General features: G+C 44.7%; 1 protein-coding gene across 5 annotated transcripts in view; it reads left to right on the forward strand.

Moving 5' to 3' along the window:
- rnf44 (ring finger protein 44) overlaps positions 1-17,997 on the forward strand; it is a 38,296-nt gene that overhangs the window by 15,509 nt on the left and 4,790 nt on the right. For 4 of the 5 annotated variants that reach the window (XM_071411947.1, XM_071411949.1, XM_071411951.1 and 1 more), the window contains 9 exons: positions 1,360-1,544; positions 3,870-4,095; positions 4,393-4,560; positions 6,988-7,164; positions 9,353-9,520; positions 12,200-12,315; positions 12,566-12,653; positions 13,479-13,600; positions 17,880-17,979. In XM_071411947.1, the coding sequence (XP_071268048.1) occupies positions 1,438-1,544; positions 3,870-4,095; positions 4,393-4,560; positions 6,988-7,164; positions 9,353-9,520; positions 12,200-12,315; positions 12,566-12,653; positions 13,479-13,600; positions 17,880-17,979 (1,272 nt within the window). In that variant the 5' untranslated portion in view covers positions 1,360-1,437. The remainder of the gene's footprint in view (positions 1-1,359; positions 1,545-3,869; positions 4,096-4,392; positions 4,561-6,987; positions 7,165-9,352; positions 9,521-12,199; positions 12,316-12,565; positions 12,654-13,478; positions 13,601-17,879; positions 17,980-17,997) is intronic. The other variant, XM_071411952.1, reaches the window with a different exon arrangement.

Genomic DNA, 17,997 nt, shown 5'->3' on the forward strand with positions numbered 1-17,997 from the left:
CATTCAACATGTCAGTACCTCTCATAAATAAAAGTAGTGATGAAGTCAATCTCTCCTCCACTTTGAGCCAGGAGAGATTGACATGCATATTATTAATATTAGCTCTCTGTGTAGATCCAAGGGCCAGCCGTGCTGCCCTGTTCTGAGCCAATTGCAATTTTCCTAAGTCCTCTTTTGTGGCACCTGACCACACGACTGAACAGTAGTCAAGGTGTGACAAAACTAGGGCCTGTAGGACCTGCCTTGTTGATAGTGTGTGTTTAACAAGGCAGGGCAGCTCTTTACTACAGACAGACTTCTTCCCATCTTAGCTACTACTGCATCAATATGTTTTGACTATAACAGTTTACAATCCAGTGTTACTCCACGCAGTTTAGTCACCTCAACTTGCTCAATTTCCACATTATTTATTATAAGATTTAGTTGAGGTTTAGGGTTTAGTGAAGGATTTGTCCCAAATACAATGCTTTTAGTTTTAGAAATATTTAGGGCTAATTTATTCCTTGAGACCAACTCTGAAACTAACTGCAGCTCTTTGTTGAGTGTTGCAGTCATTTCAGTCGCTGTAGTAGCTAACGTGTATAGTGTTGAGTCATCCGCATACATAGACACTCTGGCTTCACTTAGTCATTGGCATGTCGTTAGTAAAACATTTAAAAAGCAAGGGGCCTAAACAGCTACCCTGGGGAATTCCTGATTCTTCTAACTGGATTATATTTGATAGGCTTCCATTAAAGAACATCTTCTGTGTTCTGTTACTTGTCTAACTCTGTCCACATTATAGCAGGGGGTGTAAAGCCATAAAACACAAGTTTTTCCAGCAGCAGACTATGATCAATAATGTCAAAAGTTGCACTGAAGTCTAACAAGACAGCACAATCATTTTATCATCAATTTCTCTCAGCCAATCATCAGTCATTTGTGTAAGTGCTGTGCTTGTTGAATGTCCTTCCCTATAAGCTTGCTGAAATTCTGTTGTCTATTTGTTTACTGTAAAATAGCATTTTATCTGGTCAAACATAATTTTCCCTCCAGAAGTTTACTAAGGGTTGGTAACAGGCTGATTGGTCGGCTATTTGAGCCAGTAAAGGGGGCTTTACTATTCTTAGGCAGTGGAATGACTTTAGCTTCCCTCCAGGCCTGAGGGTACTCGCTGTCTAGTAGGCTTAAATTGAAGATGTGGCAATATCGTCTGCTATTATCCTCAGTAATATTCCATCTAGATTGTCAGACCCGTCGGTCTTGTCATTGTTGATAGACAACAATAACTTTTGACCAGGGGCCTGTAGGGTCGTGTACTTTATAGGGAGAATGGTGCTAGTGCGTGTGTTTAGGTAGTTAATGGTGTTTTATTTTCAGGGTAAAGACAGAGGTTAGAAGCCACAAGTGCCTCCAGCACCCCTGGTCTCCTTTTCGTCGGTCCCCACGACGTCACCAATGCGACCATGGGAAATAGCAGTGAATAGGCGGCCACCGACAGCCCCCTTGAACCAGAGGAGGTTCCTAGGAGAGTCCTGCAACACCCCAGTGCACCTCAGGAGAAGGTGAATAGTCTCTTAGTGCTTGGATGTGTTCCAAATGGCACCCCTTACCCTATACAGTACACTACCCTATAGGCCTTGGTCAAAAGTAGTGCACTATAAAGGGAATGGGTTGCCATTTGGGAAGCAGAGCCCTTTTTTTGTTTAATCAACTGTGATCGTGCGATGACGGGCCATCCATCCTGAGGATTCCTGTATCGTGTGTTCTGGTCTACTACATACGGTTTTGGAATCATTTGTGCTGTATCCAAGGACCAAATGCCCAGACAGCACTTATTTGAATGTATTTGATACACTATTTCCCCAGTTTACATGAACTGAAGAATAGCAGAATAAAATGTAAAAAATAAAAAAAAATAAGTGTTTGTATCAACAAAAAAAATAACAATTGTCTTAGGTACAGTTGAGGTCGGGAGGTTTACAGACACTTAGGTTGGAGTCATTAAAACTCGTTTTTCAACCACTCCACAAATTTCTTGTTAACAAACTATAGTTTTGGCAAGTCGGTTAGGACATCTACTTTGTGCATGACACAAGTATTTTTCCCAACAATTGTTTACAGACAGATTATTTAACTTATAATTCATTATATCACAATTCCAGTGGGTCAGAGGTTTACATACACTCAGTTGACTGTGCCTTTAAACAGCTTGGAAAATTCCAGAAAATTATGTCATGGCTTTAGAAGCTTCTGACAGGCTAATTGACATAATTTGAGTCAATTGGAGGTGTACCTGTGGATGTATTTCAAGGCCTACCTTCAAACTCAGTGCCTCTTTGCTTGACATCATGGGAAAATCAAAAGAAATCAGCCAAGACCTCAGAAGAAAATTGTAGACCTGGTTCATCTTTGGGAGAAATTTTCAAATGCCTGAAGGTACCACGTTCATCTGTACAAACAATAGTACGCAAGTATAAACACCATGGGACCACGCAGCCGTCATACCGCTCAGGAAGGAGATGCGTTCTGTCTCCTAGATATGAACGTACTTTGGTGCGGAAAGTGCAAATCAATCCCAGAACAACAGCAAAGGACCTTGTGAAGATGCTGGAGGAAACGGGTACAAAAGTATCTATAGCCACAGTAAAACGAGTCCTAAATCGACATAACCTGAAAGGCCACTCAGCAAGGAAGAAGCCATTGCTCCAAAACCGCCATTAAAAAGCCAGACTATGGTTTGCAACTGCACATGGTGACAAAGATTGTACTTTTTGGAGAAATGTCCTCTGGTCTGATGGAACAAAAATAGAACTGTTTGGCCATCGTTATGTTAGGAGGAAAAGGGGGAGGCTTGCAGGCCAAAGAACACCATCCTAACCGTGAAGCACGGGGGTGGCAGCATCATGTTGTGGGGGTGCTCTGCTGCAGGAGGGACTGGTGCACTTCACAAAATAGATGGCATCATCAGGAAGGAAAATTGTGAAATATTGAAGCAACATCTCAAGACATCAGTCAGGAAGTTAAAGCTTGGTCGCAAATGGGTCTTCTAAATGGACAACGATCCAAAGCATACTTCCAAAGTTGTGTCAAAATGGCTTAAGGACAACAAAGTCAAGGTGTTGGAGTGGCCATCACAAAGCCCTGACCTCAATCCTATAGAACATTTCTGGGCAGAACTGAAAAAGCATGTGCAAGCAAGGAGGCCTACAAACCTGACTCAGTTACACCAGCTCTATCAGGAGGAATGGGCCAAAATTCACCCAACTTATTGTGAGAAGCTTGTGGAAGGCTACCCAAAACGTTTGACCTAAGTTCAACAATTTAAAGGCAATGCTACCAAATACTATTTGAGTGTATGTAAACTTCTGACCCACTGGGAATGTGATGGCTGAAATAAATAATTCTCTCTACTATTTTTCCAACATTTCACATTCTTAAAATAAAGTGGTGATCCTAACTGACCTAAGACAGGGAATTTTTACTAGGATTAAATGTCAGGAATTGTTGAAAAACTGAGTTTAAATATATTTGGCTCAGGTGTATGTAAACGTCCGACTTCAACTGTATATCCTAACCTGATCAGGTCAATGGTCCATGCATGGTATCCTTGATCTTTCATGTATATGCTTACTTAAGGTTCCAGACCCCAAAAAGGCGACCACCATGTCTTTTGGATTCTAGCTGTTGTTTTGGGACCTTTTTTCCCACTAAACTTCTCTAACTTGTAATGTTCATAAAAAAAAAAATGTAATAAAACGACAACATTACTTTAAAGTAATCTAAGTATACCCTAAACAGAATTTCATACACTTTTTTAAATTTTAATTTTATTTTTAATACATGGTATGCCTGATGTTTCATGATGTGCTACCGTGATGTTCCTGCAGCCCGCCAGTGAGACGACAGTGGGGGAGTCGAGACCGACCGGTTGTACTCCACAACGCCTTGCGCCAGGACTTCCACCACCCTCTCTTCTCCCAGCAACATCAGCAGGTTCTTTTAGATGAGTCCAGACAATACAGCCAAGCCAGTGCACCGCCACGCATGCTTCACCCTGCCGCACACCCACCTCAGCATCAACAGACCCCCATCATGGTGGAGCTACACGATCAGGTACGTAGGTACACACCGCTGTAGTAGTGGGGACAGAGGATTAAAAGGTGATGTCCAGATGGGCCCTGGTCCACTTTCATTACTATCACAGTGTATGTTGTTGTCTAGCTAATTGGAATTCACGCTGGTTTAAGATCGGGGCCGGATGTGGGTTATTTATGCCGTTCGTTAGGCTCTATGGTACCGTGAGCTGTGGAGAAAGAGCTTATGTGAATATGATACGCAGGACAGTCTTCAAAATTACACTTATGAAGTTTGAAAAATTGTCTGAATTACTGTTTTCTCTCTTGTACCAAGATGCACCAGGAATCCGTTCCAATCTCTTACACTGTTACCACGGTGACGACGCACGGTTTCCCCATCCACACCGGGCAACCTCTCCCAGGGTGCAACAGTCAGCAGCTCCCAGCATGCTCGGTAATGTTCAGCGGACAGCTCTCTCTGCTCTGCTGCCTTCCTCCTCCTGTGAGTTTGAAAAGGAAGAGCTGGAATGTCAGTGACGTCCATGTCAGCAACGCACCATACCCACTGTTAATACACCGCTTCCTACGCACCATACCCACTGTTAATACACCGCTTCCTACGCACCATAACCACTGTTAACACACCGCTTCCTACGCACCATACCCACTGTTAATACACCGCTTCCTACGCACCATACCCACTGTTAATACACCGCTTCCTACGCACCATAACCACTGTTAACACACCGCTTCCTACGCACCATACCCACTGTTAATACACCGCTTCCTACGCACCATACCCACTGTTAATACACCGCTTCCTACGCACCGTACCCACTGTTAATACACCGCTTCCTACGCACCGTACCCACTGTTAATACACCGCTTCCTACGCACCGTACCCACTGTTAATACACCGCTTCCTACGCACCATACCCACTGTTAATACACCGCTTCCTACGCACCGTACCCACTGTTAATACACCGCTTCCTACGCACCGTACCCACTGTTAACACACCGCTTCCTACGCACCATAACCACTGTTAACACACCGCTTCCTACGCACCGTACCCACTGTTAATACACCGCTTCCTACGCACCGTACCCACTGTTAACACACCGCTTCCTACGCACCATAACCACTGTTAACACACCGCTTCCTACGCACCATACCCACTGTTAATACACCGCTTCCTACGCACCGTACCCACTGTTAATACACCGCTTCCTACGCACCGTACCCACTGTTAATACACCGCTTCCTACGCACCGTACCCACTGTTAACACACCGCTTCCTACGTACCGTACCCACTGTTAATACACCGCTTCCTACGTACCGTACCCACTGTTAATACACCGCTTCCTACGCACCGTACCCACTGTTAATACACCGCTTCCTACGCACCGTACCCACTGTTAATACACCGCTTCCTACGCACCGTACCCACTGTTAATACACCGCTTCCTACGCACCGTACCCACTGTTAATACACCGCTTCCTACGCACCGTACCCACTGTTAACACACCATACCGTTACACACCATACCGCTGTTAACACACCATACCGCTGTTAACACACCATACCCGCTGTTAACACACCGCTTCCTACGCACCGTACCCACTGTTAATACACCGCTTCCTACGCACCGTACCCACTGTTAATACACCGCTTCCTACGCACCATAACCACTGTTAACACACCGCTTCCTACGCACCATAACCACTGTTAACACACCGCTTCCTACGCACCATACCCACTGTTAATACACCGCTTCCTACGCACCGTACCCACTGTTAATACACCGCTTCCTACGCACCATAACCACTGTTAACACACCGCTTCCTACGCACCATACCCACTGTTAATACACCGCTTCCTACGCACCGTACCCACTGTTAATACACCGCTTCCTACGCACCGTACCCACTGTTAATACACCGCTTCCTACGCACCGTACCCACTGTTAATACACCGCTTCCTACGTACCGTACCCACTGTTAATACACCGCTTCCTACGCACCGTACCCACTGTTAATACACCGCTTCCTACGCACCGTACCCACTGTTAATACACCGCTTCCTACGCACCGTACCCACTGTTAACACACCATACCCGCTGTTAACACACCATACCCGCTGTTAACACACCATACCCGCTGTTAACACACCATACCCGCTGTTAACACACCATACCCGCTGTTAACACACCATACCCGCTGTTAACACACCATACCCGCTGTTAACACACCATACCCGCTGTTAACACACCATACCCGCTGTTAACACACCATACCCGCTGTTAACACACCATACCGTTACCAACAACACACCGTACCCGCTGTTAACTCACCATACCGTTACCAACAACACACCGTACCCGCTGTTAACACACCATACCGTTACCAACAACACACCATACCACTTCAGTCGTGTTCACTGTCGATGTAGCACCCCTACCAACACTGCTTCTTATGCTGTTTAGCAGCACAATCTTTTTTAAATACTTTTGACGACATTGCATCTGTGCTGTGGAAATATTCACTCCTGCCCAGGTGTTTGTGTAGAGTAAGGATTGGCCATATTTGGCTGGTAAATACTCATAGAACCGACAAGGTAAACATCTGTCGTTCTGCCCCTGAACAAGGCAGTTAACCCACTGTTCCTCGGTAGGCCGTCATTGTAAATAAGAATTTGTTCTCAACTGACTTGCCTAGTTAAATGAAGGTCCAAAAAAAATATAATAAAAGATTCGTAGATTGCTTATAATCCATAGATGATTATTTTCTTACTGCTTTGATTTTATGTAGAAGTGGTTTCTTGAGGACGGCCCTGCCAGTCTAGTTCTGTATGGTTAACCACCGTTTATTATTACATTTGAGTTATTAACAGTGTGTTCTGTCTGGTTTTTCTCCTCTCTTTTTCTAGCTCATCCAAGCCTGTACAATGCAGCATTTGCCAGTGTCTTACCAAGCTTTCCCACCCCTGATCTCCAGCGAACATTTTATATTGCACCCCAACCCTCCGGGGCCCCCCCACCACCAGCCTCCTCACCTTACTCGTCTCAGCCAGTTTCTCCCTCTCCAGAGGCAGCACCCACGCATGGTGAGTACCCCCTACATGGTGCACTACTTTTGACCAGGGCCCTATTCCCTATATAGTGCACTATTTTTGACCAGGGCCTATGGGGTTCTGGTCAAAAGTAATAATCAATTATTACACTTTTATAGCGCTATTCATTACATTTAAAAAATCTCAAAGCGCTTTAAAGTAACAAAACAATATATGCCATTTAGATAAACCAGCATGATGGACAGTCGTTAGAAAGTTCATGGCTTGAAGTCTGAGGGAGGTGGCCTCGCAGGGAGAGAAAGTCTGGGGGCAGGAAGGCAGCACGGTCTCTTCAAGGTGTCTCGTTTTCTCTGGCTTTTCCATAGTTCATAGAGCTCAGCCACTGCAGATATGCATCTGTTGGTCACAGATACCTTAAAAGAAAGGTAGGGGTGTGGATCAGAAAACTAGTCAGTATCTGGTGTGACCACCATTTGCCTCATGCAGCGCGACACATCTCCTTCACATAGAGTTGATCAGGCTGTTGATTGTGACCTGTGGAATGTTGTCCCACTCTTCAATTGCTATGCAAAGTTGCTGGATATTGGCGGGAACTGGAACACGCTGTCGTGCACGTCAATCCAGAGCATCCCAAACATGCTCAATGGGTGACACGTCTGGTGAGTATTCAGGCCGTGGAAGAACTGGGACATTTTCAGCTACCAGGAATTGTGACATGGGGCCGTGCATTATTATGCTAAAACATGAGGTGATGGCGGTGGATGAATGGCTCGATAATGGGCCTTAGCATCTCGTCACGGTATCTCTGTGCATTTCAAATTGCCATCGATAAAATGCAGTTGTGTTTGTTGTCCGTAGCTTATACCTGCCCATACCATAACCTCACGCCACCATAAGGCACTCTGTTCACAACGTTGACATCAGCAAACCGCTCGCCCACGCAACGCCATACAGTCTGCCTGGTGCAGTTGAAACCCGAGATTAATCCGTGAAGCGCTCACTTCTCCAGCGTGCCAGTGGCAATCGAAGGTGAGCATTTGCCCAACGAAGTCGGTTACAACGTCGAACTGCAGTCAGGTCAAGACCCTGGTGAGGACGACAAACACACAGATGAGCTTCCCTGAGACGGTTTCTGACAGTTTGAAGAAATTCTTCAGTTTTGCAAACCCAGTCTCATCAGCTCGTCTCAGACGATCCCGCAGGTGAAGAAGCCGGATATGGAGGTCCTGGGCTGGCGTGGTTACACGTGGTCTGCGGCTGTGAGGCCGGTTGGATGTACTGCCAACTTCTCTAAAATGATGTCGGAGGCTGCATATGGTAGAGAAATTAACATTAAATTCTCTGGCAACTGCTCTGGTGGACATTCCTGCAGTCAGCATGCCCAATTGCATGCTCCCTCAACTTGAGACATCTGTGGCATTGTGTTGTGACAAAACTGCACATTTAAGTGGCCTTTTATTGTCCCCCAACACAAGGTGCACCTGTGTAATGATCATGCTATTTTAATCAGCTTCTTGATATACCACACCTGTCAGGTGGATGGATTATCTTGGCAAAGGAGAAAAGCTCATGAACAGGGTTGTAAACAAATTTGTGCACAAAATGTGAGTGAAATAAGCTTTGTGCGTATAGAGCATTTCTGGGATTTTTTATTTTATTTCATCTCATGAAACATGAGACCAACACTTGCATTGACAGTAATGGGGGTGAGGATGGACTCAAGGGTTGATGTGTAAAAAAATAGATCAGGATTTGACTGGGGGATGATTTTTTATTTTTTTGTCACCATTGGCCTCATGGTGAATTCCTGAGCGGTTTCCTTCCTCTCTGGCAACTGAGTTAGGAGGACACCTGTGTCTTTGTAGTGACTTGGTAGGCAGACCATTGGTAGGCAGACCATTCCATAAAAATTGAGCTCTATAGGAAAAAGCCCTGCCTCCAGCTGTTTGCTAAGAAATTCTAGGGACAGTAAGGAGGCCTGCGACTTGTGACCGTAGCGTACGTGTAGGTATGTACGGCAGGACCAAATCGGAAAGATAGGTAGGAGCAAGCCCATGTAATGCTTAGGATTTATATAGTGTATGAACCATATGCTTCTATTGCTTTCAGTGGTACTTTCTGTATAGTAGTTGATCCTCATGAATTTAAAAGGAATGAGTTAGAATGTATGAAACCTGACTGTTTTAGTTCACTCACACTCATTCCCTCTCCCCTCGGCCAGCCTCTCCAGAGGGTAGAGAATGAAGTGGACCTCAGGGGGGACCAGCATCCATTAGGAACGTTCTCTTACCCTGCCTCGAGTCACCACCACCCATCAGCGATGCCTCCCTCGGTCCCCCTCCAGTACCTCCCTCAGGAGCCTCTGCACCAGGAGATTCCCTTCTCAGTGGTAAGGCTTTACCTTACACCTGCACTTCTCAGTGGTAAGACTTTACCCCACACCTGCCCTTCCCAGTGGTAAGACTTTACCTCACACCTGCCCTTCTCAGTGGTAAGACTTTACCTCACATCTGCACTTCTCAGTGGTAAGGCTTTACCTCACACCTGCACTTCTCAGTGGTAAGGCTTTACCTCACACCTGCCCTTCCCAGTGGTAAGGCTTTACCTCACATCTGCACTTCCCAGTGGTAAGACTTCACATCATATAGAGCTAGCTAGCTGAACCAGTATCTGATTGAAACTCACCAGCAACTATCGTCATTTCTCCTGTTATGTTCTATTCAGAGTAAATAACTCACGGACATTAGAGAAGCTTAACCAAGTTTAATTCTTCCCGACGGGTCGATACAGCTGTTATTCAGAACAAAAACATGGCTTCCCCCGTGGTAGTATTCATACCCCACTTTGGGTGGAGTCTCCTCCTTATCGCTAAACATTGCATCATTCTTGCTAAGCAGGGAACTAAGTGATATGAACCTTCAATGGTTTCTCCCCTTATCAGTACTGTCACATCAATTGTTTTCCCTGCACTCAGCCCCTACCAAACTTCATTATGGCACCCTTCATGTCTCTTATGTGACTAATGTTCCTATACTTCTGAGTATAACGATGTTCCAAGTTTAACCCCGAATCCAACACTCCCGTTATGGCCGGTATGTGTACTTCCAAATAAAAGTTACATGCAACCAAAAATCGTTCAGCACCTACAATGTATTGTGCTGTTGTAGACCTCTGACCTGTGCATAGCAGTAAGGTTAGTGCTATCCGGGATCCTTGGGACGTGAGTGATTTATTTTTATTTTTATACTGAACAAAAAAATATAAACCCAACATGTAAACTGTTGGTCCCGTCTTTCATGAGCTGAAATTAAACATCCCGGAAATGTTCCATACGCACAAAAAGCTTATCTCAAATTTTGTGCACAAATTTGTTTATAATCCCCTTTTTTTTGTGAGCGTTTCTTCATTGCCGAGATAATCCAAGTAATAAACACAATTTAAATATGTTATTATTTCATAGTAATTTCCAGGTTTCTGTTGATGTCTACCGAAATATGGACCTGACCGAGACAATGGGATATTTTCAATGTTTTTGCAATAGAATGTTCACTATTTTTGGAATTTCCATTAAAAAGCTCAGTCATTGTAATATAATTTCATGTTGTTTTTTAAAAATCGAAAACCGTAACTACATTTTTTAAATAATCGAATCCGAAACTAAAACCGACTTCAAAAAGCACTGATCACTCATCATCAATAGATGTATACCCCTTATCTTTCATCAGTGAGAAATAATCGTTCAAATTAAGCAGTTTTGCACAGATCCATGTGCCTCCAGTCGAAGACCTACTCTTCCTCTCCAGTTAGCTTACACACAGGTGTTGGGAGAACGCTAGATGGCTGATTAGCACAGGTGTTGGGAGCACGCTAGGTGGCTAATTAGCACAGGTGTTGGGAGCACGCTAGATGGCTGATTAGCACAGGTGTTGGGAGCACGCTAGGTGGCTAATTAGCACAGGTGTTGGGAGCACGCTAGGTGGCTAATTAGCACAGGTGTTGGGAGCACGCTAGGTGGCTAATTAGCACAGGTGTTGGGAGCACGCTAGGTGGCTAATTAGCACAGGTGTTGGGAGCACGCTAGGTGGCTAATTAGCACAGGTGTTGGGAGCACGCTAGGTGGCTAATTAGCACAGGTGTTGGGAGCACGCTAGGTGGCTAATTAGCACAGGTGTTGGGAGCACGCTAGGTGGCTAATTAGCACAGGTGTTGGGAGCACGCTAGGTGGCTAATTAGCACAGGTGTTGGGAGCACGCTAGGTGGCTAATTAGCACAGGTGTTGGGAGCACGCTAGGTGGCTTATTAGCACAGGTGTTGGGAGCACGCTAGGTGGCTAATTAGCACAGGTGGCCGCGTCTTGTCTTCGATATGGCTGTGTGGGAACCCTAACCCTATAAAGTTGTGTAGTAATTTAACCTTTAAAAATTTTTTTTTTTATTATTTTTCGCTGATATAAAAGATACGTTCCTTATGTTTCCAAAACCGTACCGCACGCAATGTTTTTAACATTCAAAACGAGCGTAGTTAGCATCTATAAATGTGTTAACCCTTCACAGTGGTAAGACCTCATGTCTTCACCATTGCACAGTTAGCAAAACCATAGAGCTATCTATCCCTAACCTATCCCAGTGGTAAAACTTCAGCTAGCTCAACCTAACCTTTCCCCAGTGGTAGGACTTCAGCTAGCTCAACCTAACCCATCCCAATGGTAGGACTTCAGCTAGCTCAACCTAACCCATCCCAATGGTAAAACTTTAGCATAATTTCACACAGAAAGCGTAGCATAGAGCTAGCTAACCTTTCCCAATGCTAGGACTTTGGCATCACTTCACACAGAAAGCATAGCATAGAGCTAGCTAACCTTTCCCAATGCTAGGACTTTAGCATCACTTCACACAGAAAGTGTAGCATAGAGCTAGCTAACCTTTCCCAGTGGTAAGGCTTCAGGTTGTAGAGCTAGCTCAAGCTACAGAGCTGGCGAAATTACCATTTAAATAACCAGCCACTTCCCATAGGATAGTTCACCACCACCATGTTAACAGCTATATGTCTCTGTCTGTCTCCTGGTCAGCCATACCCCCACATGCTGCCGCGACGTGTCAGTGGTCACAGGTACCGGTTACAGCAGCCCCTGCCCCCCCCACCGCCGCCACCTCCCTACTACCCAGGCTTCCTGCCATACTTCCTGTGAGTATGACATTTAATACAGAACTAAATGATATACATACTTCAGTGCTTTTCAGCCCAAAGTCTTTCAGGACCTAGAATTGTACACCCATTTTTAAAGTGAAGTGCTAACGTAACTGAACATACACTCAGGAAGAAAGAAAAAAAGTGAATATTTATAACCACCACCACCAATACCTTGCCCCCCCCCCCCCCCCCCACTTTCTTATTTGATCTGGGTGATTAATGTGACTGTTCTGTCTCTGTGCAGGTCGATGCTTCCTGTGCCTCCTACAGCAGTGGGACCAGCCATCAGTCTGGACCTGGATGTAGATGATGTGGAGATGGAGAACTATGAGGTGAGAGGTCATCAATACACTTAGTGATTCTCTCTGTGTGTTTCTGTGTTTTGTATCTGCGTATTATATTTGGGGCCAGTTGTTTTGGATGTTTTTGTTTACATGTATTTCCAGAATGATCCACTAGGATTTCTGCAGGTAGAAAATCCTAGGAAATCGTCTTTAGCTAGAACACAATCCAATCAATATAAATTTGTGCGCAAGTGTTTGGGGGGGTGGGGGGGGGTGTTGCCGAAGCCGGGGGGAGGCGTAGCGTTGCCGAAGCCGGGGGGAGGCGTAGCGTTGCCGAAGCCGGGGGGAGGCGTAGCGTTGCCGAAGCCCGGGGGAGGCGTAGCGTTGCCGAAGCCCGGGGGAGGCGTAGCGTTGCCGAAGCCGGGGGGAGGCGTAGCTCTACGAATGTTAATGACAAAAAGCCTATTATTTGGCAGGGAGTATTATTTGTAGATCAGTGATTCTACACGTCACTTTGATCAAGCTGATCCTCTCCAGCGGACTCGGAAGTTAAATATAGGTAAAATAGGGGGCAGTTTAGGTGGATACCCCCACCTAACGCTCACAACGATTGATTGATTGATTGATTGGAGACCACTTGTGTCAATTAGAGGCTGGGTTTAGGCTGGGTTTCTGTACAGCACTTTCGGATATCAGCTGATGTACGAAGGGCTATATAAATAAATTTGATTTGATTTGAAAGACCATTTCCTTTAATTTTCTACCTGCAGCAAACCTAGTGGATAATGCTGGCCATACCGGTCAATATAAATGTAAATAAACCAAAACAACTGGCCTTAATTAAATATGTATGTCTCTCACACCCCCTCTCAGGCATTACTGAACCTGGCTGAAAGACTGGGAGAGGCTAAACCACGAGGAATCACCAAGGCAGACATTGAACAGCTTCCATCCTACAGGTTCAACCTCGACAACCATCAATCTGAACAAACGCTGTAAGACAATCTTCTACTGCCTTTTCTTGTGTTATACCACCCACCTATCCATCTGACTGGCTGGCCAAGTAGGGCTGGGCAGAAGAAAAATCATTTGTTTAGTCTCTGTAAAAAACAGAAGAGGAAAGCCAAGAGCAGATGACCGGTAAGGAAGGTGTGGACCAATCACTTCAGTCTCAGACAATATTTTACTATATACCGGTATTGATGCACAGACCGGTTTGGGCTTTTAATTTCTTTAACGCTATTTCAATATTTGGTTTGTTAAATGTGATACACAACGCCGGCAGGTGTAATGTCCCTTTTTACTCCGTTTGCTACTTGAGTTGTTTTTTCTCCCTCTCGCGCCGAGCCCTGCCCCCTCTCGCGCCGAGCCCCGCCCCCTCTCGCGCGTTAAGCTAGACATCGGCCAATGTTGGCATTTTTAGCTAATATCGGCCGATTCCGATATGTTCGCCAATATATTGTGCATCCCTAGTGACAACGATGCTGCTTTCGACAAGCGTTCTATAACTACAATAGTACGACAAACTAATATCTGCTAATTTGTATTTTCTTAGCAAGTTGTGGCTAAAATAAATAGTTTTAGCCGCTAATCGCTATGTGGCTGGCTAGCTAGCTTACTAAATGTACACTGAACAAAAAATATATGCGCAAATTCAAAGATTTTACTGAGTTACGGTTCATATGAGGAAATCAGTCAATTGAAATAAATAAATTAGGCCCTAATCTATTGGTTTCACATGACTGGGAATACAGATATGCATCTGTTGGTCAAAGATACCTAAAAAAAAAAGTAGGGGTGTGGATCAGAAAACTAGTCTGTATCTGGTGTGACCACCATTTGCCTCATGCAGCGGGACACCTCTCTTTTGCATATAGTTGGTCAGGCTGTTGATTGTGGAATGTTGTTCCAGTCCTCTTCAATGGCTGTGTGAAGTTGCTGGATATTGGCTAGAACACACTGTCGTACATGTCCATCCAGAGCATACCAAACATGCTCAATGGGTGACATATCTGGAGAGTATGCAGGTCATGGAAGAACTGGGACATTTTCAGCTACCAGGAATTGTGACATGGGGCCGTGCATTATTATGCTAAAACATGAGGTGATGGCGGTGGATGAATGGCACTAAAATAGGCCTCAGCATCTCGTCACGGTATCTCTGTGCATTCAAATCGCCATCGATAAAATGCAGTTGTGTTCGTTGTCCGTAGCTTATGCCTGCCCATACCATAACCCCACCGCCACCATGGGGCATTTAAACAAATAAAATGTGTTTAAATGTCGTAACCTGTTTTTGCTTTGTCATTATGATGTATTGTGTGTAAATTTGTGGGAGGGGACAATTTAATCCATTTTAGATTTAGGCTGTAACGTAACAAAATATGGAAAACGTCAAGAGGTCTGAATAGTTTCCGAATGCCCTGTACATCTATTGACAGGTGTATTATACACAAGTTCGTTGTGGTTTGTGTTTTAGAAGAGTGCAAATGGCGGATGTCGCTGCATTTCCGTAGACTATTGAGGTGAATGATTAATCTGTGTGATCTATTGATTACAGTAGAACAAACTAGCTTTTCAATTTCAGTCTGTGGTGACCACTTGGTAAATGTTGACACGTGACCCTTTTTTAAGGTACTTATTTAGCAAAATACAACTCAGCAAAAAATTTCAATAAACGTCCCTTTTCAGGACCCTGTCTTTTCAAAGATAATTTGTAAAAATCCAAAATAACTTCACAGATCTTCATTGTAAAAGGGTTTAAACACTGTTTCCCATGCTTGTTCAATGAACCATAAACAATTAATGAACATGCACCTGTGGAACGGTCGTTAAGACATTAACAGTTTACAGACGGTAGGCAATTAAAGTCACAGTTATGAAAACTTAGGACACTAAAGAGGTCTTTCTACTGACTCAGAAAAACACCAAAAGAAAGATGCCCAGGGTCCCTGCTCATCTGCGTGAACAGGTACAGGATGGCAACAACTGCCCGAGTTACACCAGGAACGCACAATCCCTCCATCGGTGCTCAGACTGTCCGCAATAGGCTGAGAGAAGCTGGACCGAGGGCTTGTAGGCCTGTTGTAAGGCAGGTTCTCATCAGACATCACTGGCAACAATGTCGCCTATGGGCACAAACCCACCGTCGCTGGACCAGACAGGACTGGCAAAAAGTGGTCTTCACTGAAGAGTCACGGTTTTATCTCACCAGGGGTGATGGTCAGATTCGCATTGATTGTCAAAAGAATGAGCGTTACACTGAGGCCTGTACTCTGGAGCGGGATCGATTTGGAGGTGGAGGGTCCGTCATGGTCTGGGGTGGTGTGTCACAGCATCATCGGACTGAGCTTGTTGTCATTGCAGGCAATCTCAACGCTGTGCGTTACAGTGAAGACATCCTCCTCCCTCATGTGGTACCCTTCCTGCAGGCTGATCCTGACATGACCCTCCAGCATGACAATGCCACCAGCCACATTGCTCATTCTGTGCGTAATTTCCTGCAAGACAGGAATGTCAGTGTTCTGCCATGGCCAGCGAAGAGCCCGGATCTCCCATTGAGCACGTCTGGGACCTGTTGGATCGGAGGGTGAGGGCTAGGGCCATTCCCCCCAGAAATGTCAGAGAACTTGCAGGTGCCTTGGTGGTAGAGTGGGGTAACATCTCACAGCAAGAACTGGCAAAGTCCATGAGGAGGAGATGCACTGCAGTACTTAATGCAGCTGGTGGCCACACCAGATACTGACTGTTACTTTTGATTTTGACCCCCCCTTTGATATGGGACACATTATTCCATTTCTGTTAGTCACATGTCTGTGGAACTTGTTCAGTTTATGTCTGTTGTTGAATCTTGTTATGTTCATACAAATATTTACACAAGTTTGCTGAAAATAAACGCAGTTGACAGTGAGAGGACATTTATTTTTTTGCTGAGTTGTGTGTGTATAGGGACTAATTTGTACATATCATGACTTATTTCAGCATGATTTATTGATTTTGATATTAGTGAAAATGAGTTTGTCCTGGCTAGTCAGAGCAAACATAGCTAGCCAATACAGCCTGATACCAGTGAGTTTGTCCTGGCTAGTCAGAGCAAACATAGGTAGCCAATACAGCCTGATACCAGTGAGTTTGTCCTGGCTAGTCAGCAAACATAGCTAGCCAATACAGCCTGATACCAGTGAGTTTGTCCTGGCTAGTCAGCAAACATAGCTAGCCAATACAGCCTGATACCAGTGAGTTTGTCCTGGCTAGTCAGCAAACATAGCTAGCCAATACAGCCTGATACCAGTGAGTTTGTCCTGGCTAGTCAGCAAACATAGCTAGCCAATACAGCCTGATACCTGTGAGTTTGTCCTGGCTAGTCAGAGCAAACATAGCTAGCCAATACAGCCTGATACCAGTGAGTTTGTCCTGGCTAGTCAGCAAACGTAGCTAGCCAATACAGCCTGATACCAGTGAGTTTGTCCTGGCTAGTCAGCAAACGTAGCTAGCCAATACAGCCTGATACCAGTGAGTTTGTCCTGGCTAGTCAGCAAACGTAGCTAGCCAATACAGCCTGATACCAGTGAGTTTGTCCTGGCTAGTCAGAGCAAACGTAGCTAGCCAATACAGCCTGTGTAGTGCTGGTGGTGTAGGCCTAGTTAAGCATGTTGTTCGTGCAACAGTATCTTCTAAATCAAGAGAGGAATAGGTGAAGCATGAATGTTAGCTAGCTACATGAAGTAAGAAAACATGTAATGTAACATCTAATTTGGGTCCCCTGGAAACACTGACCAACACTTTTTGTTCCTACCCTGTTAATAATTCCTCTCTGGTTTAATCATTTGTTGTCATGTCAAACAACAACACATTCAAGGTGCTGCCCACTATATTACAACTATAGAATTAGAAACTTCATATTTCCATGATTCCAACAGTTCACCAGTTCACTAGGCCTAGAGGATTTGCTGTCATGCGTGGCACAGTGTGAAAATGATAACAAAAGTGCAGGAAATGCAGACATTTATGAAAATGCTCAAGTTGTATTGAACAGTATGAAACAATCAAAGCCCCATTTTTGAAATCACTTTATAATATATGTTGCCACGCTAGGGTCATGAACTACTCAAAAATATAAAATACTGCCATACTACCAAAAATATAAAAAATATGGTGATTAAATCGCCCGGCCCTACCATCCATCCATCGTAACAGTAACTGTCTTGTCCTTTTAAACATGCAGTATTTCAGAACCTGATGATGCTCTGTGTGATGCTCTGTTCCCTCTTCCAGGTGTGTTGTGTGCTTTAGTGACTTTGAGTGTAGGCAGCTACTGAGGGTATTACCCTGCAACCACGAGTTCCACGCTAAGTGTGTCGACAAATGGTTAAAGGTAAGCCCCATTCCATCC

Source organism: Salvelinus alpinus, chromosome 7 (genome assembly GCF_045679555.1).
Source record: "Salvelinus alpinus chromosome 7, SLU_Salpinus.1, whole genome shotgun sequence".
In the NCBI taxonomy this organism is placed as follows: domain Eukaryota; kingdom Metazoa; phylum Chordata; class Actinopteri; order Salmoniformes; family Salmonidae; genus Salvelinus; species Salvelinus alpinus.